General features: G+C 39.3%; 1 protein-coding gene across 1 annotated transcript; it reads right to left on the reverse strand.

The window, feature by feature from the left end:
* Positions 1-294: 294 nt before the first annotated feature.
* Positions 295-5,700, reverse strand: gltpa (glycolipid transfer protein a). Its single transcript, XM_088995508.1, has 5 exons — positions 5,592-5,700; positions 3,143-3,201; positions 2,516-2,649; positions 2,278-2,428; positions 295-1,153 (listed from the first exon to the last, which is right to left on the reverse strand). The coding sequence occupies exons 1-5, from the start codon at positions 5,692-5,694 to the stop codon at positions 971-973; spliced, it is 630 nt and encodes a 209-aa protein (XP_088851634.1). The 5' UTR covers positions 5,695-5,700; the 3' UTR covers positions 295-970.
* Positions 5,701-7,540: the final 1,840 nt, after the last annotated feature.

Consider the following 7,540-nt stretch of genomic DNA (forward strand, 5'->3'; position numbering starts at 1 on the left):
CTGTTTTTTATTCAATCACGTCCACATAATTACAGCATATTTAATATTTGAAAACATTACATTACGATTAATGAAAAAATATTTAAAAGAAAGTGATGCCCATTAGATTAAATTGCAAGCTATTGGTGCTCAATAGTTAACCCGACAAGTGAGACAGACAAAATGTTGCACACGTGTTTATTGTCCATACTAATATGCAATTTATGCAACCCTATAACGTGCTTTTGCAGACCGCACAATTCACCCAAGTTTCAAAATACTGTAGGCTATTTGAGGCTGTTGTGATTTATTGAAGTCAGTAAAGGTATTTTGAAATGATACAAAACTTCCATTTTCAGGTTGCGGGTTCCACGAAATCAGGGGTGTCAAAGTCATTTTTACCGCAGGCCACATTTTAGTTATGGTTTCCTTTCGAGGGCCGTTATGAATTTGGGGAAGCCATTAGAATGTTTAATCCCGTCCACATATTACATATAGAGCACAAAACAAATGAATGAATAACTAGTTTTCAAATCTGAAGTCAAGAATAATGACTATTATTGTGGTTTACATCCAAAAATATGAAATTTTGGTTAGGATTTTAGCAAGCATCATGGAATTTCACAAGTTTGATTTGCCTTCGCGGACCGAAAAAATGATGTGGTGGGCCAGATTTGGCCCCCGGGCCTTCACTTTGACACCTGTGCACAAAATTCATGGAGAATATATTTTCAATACATATATTTTACACTACAGTATACTATATACTGAGCTAAGATGCCCACAACCCATAACCCCAACAGAACAGAAATTCAGGCATTGCAAGTCATGTGGATAACAATCGCTTTGAATGCCTACAGTGTGATAATTGAGTGGTAGCATAGAATCTATACAAAAACTGCACAGATCGTACATTAGTATGACTTGAAATTGTTCAAGGCCATGGAAGTGTAAAGTGAATCACAGCAGAGATCAATGGGTTGTTTTGCACTCAAACTCTGTAGTCAATCTCAGCATTCATTTTATTATACATCCCATAAATAGCATCGACTGTAACAGAGAAGTTGATGAGGAATTTTTTCACTTTCTCCAGACATTCCTCTTCCTTGACTTCGCGACCTTTGGAGAGTGCCTTCAAGAAGTCCGATCTGTATGGGGCAGCAAACAGAGCTGCCTAAAACCAAACACAAATGTCAATTCTAGTCCAATTTAACACTAATCTGCTATTTCAACATGAGCAAGCCAAAAATATACATTGCAAGTTAACTTGAAAGAAAAAGTAGTGTTGTATACTACTATACTATACACTACTTTTTTTGTAGTTTGCAGTGAAGTAGAACTGTGCATGTACAGGCGTTGCCAACACTTTGCCCCTATAATGTGCTAAAGACAACCAAAAGTTCAAATCTCAACATTTAAACCATCTCTCAAAATGATTCAGTGCACCTATAGTGGTAGCAATCAAATTATTAGCAGGATAAAGATCGAATTAAAAAAAAACTTCTCTATACTACATATTGGATTTCAATAGGCTCTGCACCAGATTAAAGCTTCCTGGTTCAAATTTCAACTCATGTTCCCCTGTGTCGAGTTTACATGATCTCTCATGCTTGTATATTGCTTGGTTGTTTGCCCAGATACCGTAATTTCTGGTGCGGCGCACTGGAATAAAAAGCGCCTCCCCCCCTATGAATGGTCAATTTTCAACTTTTTTCAATTATAAGGTGCCCCGGAGTATGAGGCGCATCTTCAACGAATGAACATTTTCCAAATATATCCAAATATAATATATAAGTACATAAAAGTTTTCCAAATATAAGGCACACCACATCATAAGGCGCTACAGTAGAGTCTTGAATTACGCACAACTTCTTCTACAAAGGAAAATTGAGTTAGTGGCTGCTGACAGTTGTTGTGAGACCTGGTTTTGCTCAACATTACTTCACATATAAGGTGCACCTGAGTATAAGGCGCAGGGTCATCTTTTTAAGAAAACAAAGGCTTTTGGGTGCGCCTTATATACCGGGAAATACGGTACTTTGGCTTTGTCAGATGCTCCAAAACCATGCACGTTAAATTTAGTGGCTACTCTGAATTATCGAGAAGTGTGCATATGATAATCAGCAATGAAAGCCTCCAAATCACCTATAACCAAACCTGTCCACCTTGGCTAATATCTGCCTCTATCAATGATTACAATTCGAAAACAAAACCGATGCATGGATAAACTGTCCACACCTCCTCTTCCTGTTTTTAGGGCTAGTGAGTCGATATTTCATAAAACACATCAGAACTCACCCTGAAAAGTTGTTGAAGCCACCAGCTATGATATTGCTTTAAGGTCAATTCATATGCTTTGGTCACATTGCCTCGAATGAGGTTTGGGTTGTTTTCATCCTTTTCACCATCCAACAGGCTTTGAAGGAACACTTGGATAAAGCGGAGACTCCTTGAGATATGTAAGGAGATGAATGAGTACCCATTTCATAAATTGAAACATGACAATGTGTGTTCCACGTGATTTGTACATACAAACCTTTTCAACCACATGAGTGCCAACGTGGCTCCAACTTTGGGCCATTGTGCTCCATACATTTCCTTCTCAACCTCCAAAATTTTTTGGAGTGTCCTGCAGCGTACTGGGTTGGCGTCATAGACGGCCTTGACTTTCTAATCATTTGACCACAAATAGACAGTATTTTATTTTGCATGTTATGAACTTCTGCATGGATTCTATCCCGTTTATTTCTGCTTCAACAATGTCAAAGGCTGCACACATCCGGTATGCTGACTTGAAAGGGGAATACGAATAGCACTTTACATTGGCTGAGAAGCTGGTAGGCCTTGTTCATGCCCAAACATCCGTTTCTTATTGCATTAAACTGTCAGAGTACTAACAAAACAAAACGACAAAAAAATCCATCCATATCCTCAATGGGACTATGCTGTGTGTTAGACTTGCACTTGATACAAAAATAGAGTTCTCTATTTAGGCTGGCATAGTGGTATCGGCCTCATGGTATGGGATGATGCGAACAGTCACAATATCTACCAAAAAATGCCAGTACCACAATGCCATCCTCGATCACATATGTTCTTTAATCTGAAGTAGAAAAGTAAGCAAAACTAAATTTGACTTACCGATGCATTTACTTGTACTTACTGTAATATTCGCTAATATGTCAGACTTGATGGGTGCGAAGATAGTCGGGCCAAGACAGTCTGCGGACAGATTGTATTCAAAACTCAACTTTCTAATTCTAATTCATTCTAAAAGTATATAAAATAAGATTAGTTAATAAAAACCTTTATTTGTCTCACAATGAAGTAATGTGCAAAATAAAGTACGTATTCACTTACAACCAGGATAAAATGTATACATTTGCCGATTATCCAGTAATAAATCTTGAACAATTACAAGTAACATCAGACTTACGAGCAACTCGACTTACGACCAACCGTACTTACGACCACAACCTCCACACCCTTTTTATTTTTTTTTTAATTTCAAGCCTGGCACCGCAATGCGTTAGCAGGCCGGCAACGCGTATGACAATTTTGGCCAGCCAGCCAGCATCTCACTCTCGCACAGCAATCGACCGTGTGATGGCACCAGAGCGGGGAGTCATTTAGCCTCCGAGTCTCTATTCAACATTTTGAATGGATTACGACCATTTTGACTTACGACCGTTTGGTCGGAACGGAACTCGGTCGTAAGTCGGATGTTACCTGTATACTGCTATTTAAATGAAAAAAATCACTACTGCTGTGTACATTTGTACATGAAGGTTTCATGCAAGCCTTTTCAAAAGTGAAGGATTTACCACAGCTAATTAACTTTATAACCAACACCGGAGTGGACCTGCTATTGTGTCTCTTTTAATAGACCCATTAGTACAGGAGTATTATTCCTTGTCCTTGAATTAGGCTACTAGACAAGTGGAGTGTTTGGTGTCAGGAAAGTGAACAATGAGAATGTGGACCCACGTCGGGGTCGCTTGACGCCCGGGACTCTTTCAGGCCTTGTCAGTAATTCCTTCCTGTTCATGGGGGCATATTGTCTTTGGGAAATACATCAGAATTTTATTTAACTTTAATAATAATAATAATAATAATAATACATTTATACAAGCGCCTTTCCACTTTACAACAAAAACAAAGCACACAACCATAAAACCATAGTAAAATGATAAATAATAAAATAGCAGATAGAACTAGACATTGAAAGCCATTTTAAACACATGGGTTTTGAGGTGGGATTTGAAAATAGGGAGGGAATCAATATTACCGATGTTAGTTGGAAGTGAATTCCAGAGTTTGGGAGCAGAGCGGCTGAAAGCTCTGCATCCCATCGTGGTGTGACGGGCAGAGGGCACATAGAGGTGAAGGGAGGATGAGGATCTGAGGGACCGAGAGGGAACGGAGATTTGAAGCAAGTCAGACAGACAGGGAGGGGCAAGGTTATGGATGGCTTTGAATGTAAACAGAAGTATTTTGAATTCGACTCGATGTTTAACAGGGAGCCAGTGGAGTTGCTGGAGGACAGGGGTGATGTGGTGAAAGGAGGGGGTTCTAGTGATAATCCGGGCTGAAGAATTTTGAACTAGTTGGAGTTTATGGAGAAATTTCTGATTGACACAGAAGAGAAGTTAGTTACAATAATCGATACGGGAGGTGACGAGACTGTGGATAAGGATAGTAGTGGAGTGAGCGAGGGACGGAGACAATTGATATTACGGAGGTGGAAATATGCAGATCGAGTTATGTTATTTATATGGGAGTGAAAAGATTGTGAGCTATCGAGGATGACACCCAGGCCCTTGACCTGAAGGGAGGGGGACATGGTTGAACTGTCAATGGTGAGAGAGAAACTTTCCAAATACCTCAGCAATTTTGGAAAGGTGTTTTATGTGTTTAAAAAAAGAGCAAACAAATCCACCAAAAAATAGAATTTGCAACAAATGCCTCAATATAAAGCAAGCCGTCTCTCAAATCAAATAAAAAATAAGTATCAGACAGTGCTAATTTCATGGCTGATAGGGCCAGTAGTGGGTCAGGATCAAAAGATTTCTGGGTCGTCAAAAACAATGAGGTACATGACGAAATGTTTTTAGTCTTGACATCAGATTTAGTTCCTCTCAAAGGTCTCACGTAGCAATTTCCATGCACAACCTTGGGCATATTAATACAGAATGAAGTGGCACAAAGATGCTCTGTGCCCCTGAATGGGCAAGCGGAACTCAATACCATACTAATCATTTTCACAAATTCAAATCCAGGGCAGGGAATTAAATTATGCATGATAAAACAATTGGAGACAGCTTGATGAAGAGAAATGTGATCCAAATTATTTACTGTTTGAGGAAAAACTACTTTTTAATTGCAACCACTGGACAAAGCAAGCAATGAAATCAATCCCTGAATTCTAAACAGTCATAAGCGCTTAAATGCAAAAGCAAGTTTTTAACATTGCATAATCAGAGGTAACATTATGTCTAGACAAGTACCCAAATCATAAAAACAATAAATGATGCCTCTACATTTGGGCACACACTTAATACCATTGTCTAATATCAAATGATACCATTTGTGCTAACTGATAGCATACTTACCAATGAATGGTGGAAGGTAGGTTGCAGCCTCTAAAAAAGGTCTGGTTTCCACTTGTCTGTCAGCTGGCAATGGTCTGAACTGGTGCTCCAATAGCAATGCCATGGTGTCTTGCCTGCTCAGTCGCTTGTCCACTCAGAGGTGAAGGTAACAGACTGATAGACTTACAGTGACCATGAGACTGGGTGACCCAAACACACTCTCGCAAGCACACACATACACACACAAAGTCAACTGATACAAATAACACATATATTTTAGAGGTCTACTGCAAAATCTCAACCCTGGGATCAAGTGTTGCTGCTAAAGTTTGACGATTCTGAATTACCAATTCCCTGTAAAATTTCCACTTCACCAAGTTTTTTAATGTATTTTTAAAAATATATTTATGTACTGCATTCATTCATTCAGTTGGTTGGTTGCTTGTTGGTCGGTCAATTAGCCAATTAATTAAGTTGTTAGTTAGGTACTTCGATAACAATATAGTAACTATGTAGCTAACTTGCTAGTCGGTTTGTTGGTTGGTTAGCTGGTTAGTTGGGTGGTTAGTTGGTTGGTTGGTTGTTAGTTAGTTAGTTAGTTAGTTAGTTAGTTAGTTAGTTAGTTAGTTAGTTAGTTAGTTAGTTGGTCAGTTGGTTACTCGGTCAGTCGGTTAGTTGGTCAGTTGGTTACTCGGTCAGTTGGTTGGTCCGTCGGTTGGTCAGTCTGTCGGTTAGTTAGTTAGTTAGTTAGTTAGTTGGTTAGTTGGTTCATTGGTTGGTTAGTTGGTTGGTTTGTTAGTTGGTTGGTTTTTGCGTCGTGACACGTTACGGTTTCTTCTCTGCGCTGTTATGAATTTGGGGAAGCCAAAAGAAGGTTTAATCCCCTCCACGTGTTACATATAGAGCACACAAATTCAGAGATAATTAAGTTTAAATTTTTGCGGAAAAATGACTGTTACTGTGGTTTACATGGGACAATTTGAAATCTCCTATTTCATCTAGAACTGCTTGATGTAACAAAGAGGGTACAGAAAGTGCTTATGAATGACTCTGTGTCTTTGTGTTGTCATATTATTTGTTATTTAGTTTTTGTTGTTGTTCTGAGTTTAAGATGGCGCTGCATGAGTGACTGCTTTTCCAGCAGGAGCTGTATTTTGTTTTTGTGCTTCTTTCTTTCCTATTATCTTCCCTTCATAGCTTTGCCGCTGTGAAATGTAAATGTATCCACTGCGAGACTAATAAAGGTAAATCCAATCATGGAATTTCACAAGATTTATTTGCTTTCGCAGGCCGAATAAAATGTGGCACGCCAGATTTGGTCACCGACCTTTGACTTTGACAGCTGTGAATTAACCTAGTGTAATGGGGACACGTGCGGAAACCCACACAAACATTTGGAGAACATAAAAAAATCTTGGATAGGAGGCGAAACGTCCGAAACCTTCACTTTTGTACAGATGACGGCTGAAGAAACCTTCTCATCGATGGACCACTCCTGTACGACTGAGAGCTTACACAGGAGAACATAAAAAAATATTGACAGAAAAATCAGGGCCTTGATTAGATCCTCAGTTTTTGAGACGGACATACTCGCAGTCCTTCTCGGACAGTGGAGCAAGGCCCCTTGCTAAGGCGCAGTGCAATGCCAGTTTACTTGTGACGAGTAGTGTATGCTTTTTTTGCCGCAATAAAGTGCGATTCCACACCCATTCAGTAGGAGGCAGAAGAAGCACTGTTACTGTCAGACTGCGTGTGAGTGTTTGCCATATAGCGTTTTTTTTACGTTTTTCTCCATCGAACATGCGCACAAGTTAAAGTACATGGGTAATATGTCGTAATTGTGAAAAACAAGCCCAAAATGGGTGTTTTGGTTTTGGTTGTTCATGTCGTGTTAATAAGGCTGCAAAGTCGTGCAGAGGTTTAGTTTACAACAATGTTAAAGATCAATGATGTATTCGGGGAGGGAGAAA

The sequence above is a fragment of the Hippocampus bargibanti genome, linkage group LG04, assembly GCF_051943395.1.
Source record: "Hippocampus bargibanti isolate YZ-2025 linkage group LG04, ASM5194339v1, whole genome shotgun sequence".
Lineage (NCBI taxonomy): Eukaryota > Metazoa > Chordata > Actinopteri > Syngnathiformes > Syngnathidae > Hippocampus > Hippocampus bargibanti.

Bases quoted from the DNA above. Each gene is read 5' to 3' on its own strand.
- gltpa (XM_088995508.1), bottom strand. From the start codon at position 5,694: ATGGCATTGCTATTGGAGCACCAGTTCAGACCATTGCCAGCTGACAGA. The intron at 3,202-5,591 runs GTAAGTATGCTA...ATCTGTCCGCAG, and splicing joins CTACCTTCCACCATTCATTG to ACTGTCTTGGCCCGACTATC. The intron at 1,154-2,277 runs GTGAGTTCTGAT...GTTTGGTTTTAG, and splicing joins GGCTTCAACAACTTTTCAGG to GCAGCTCTGTTTGCTGCCCC.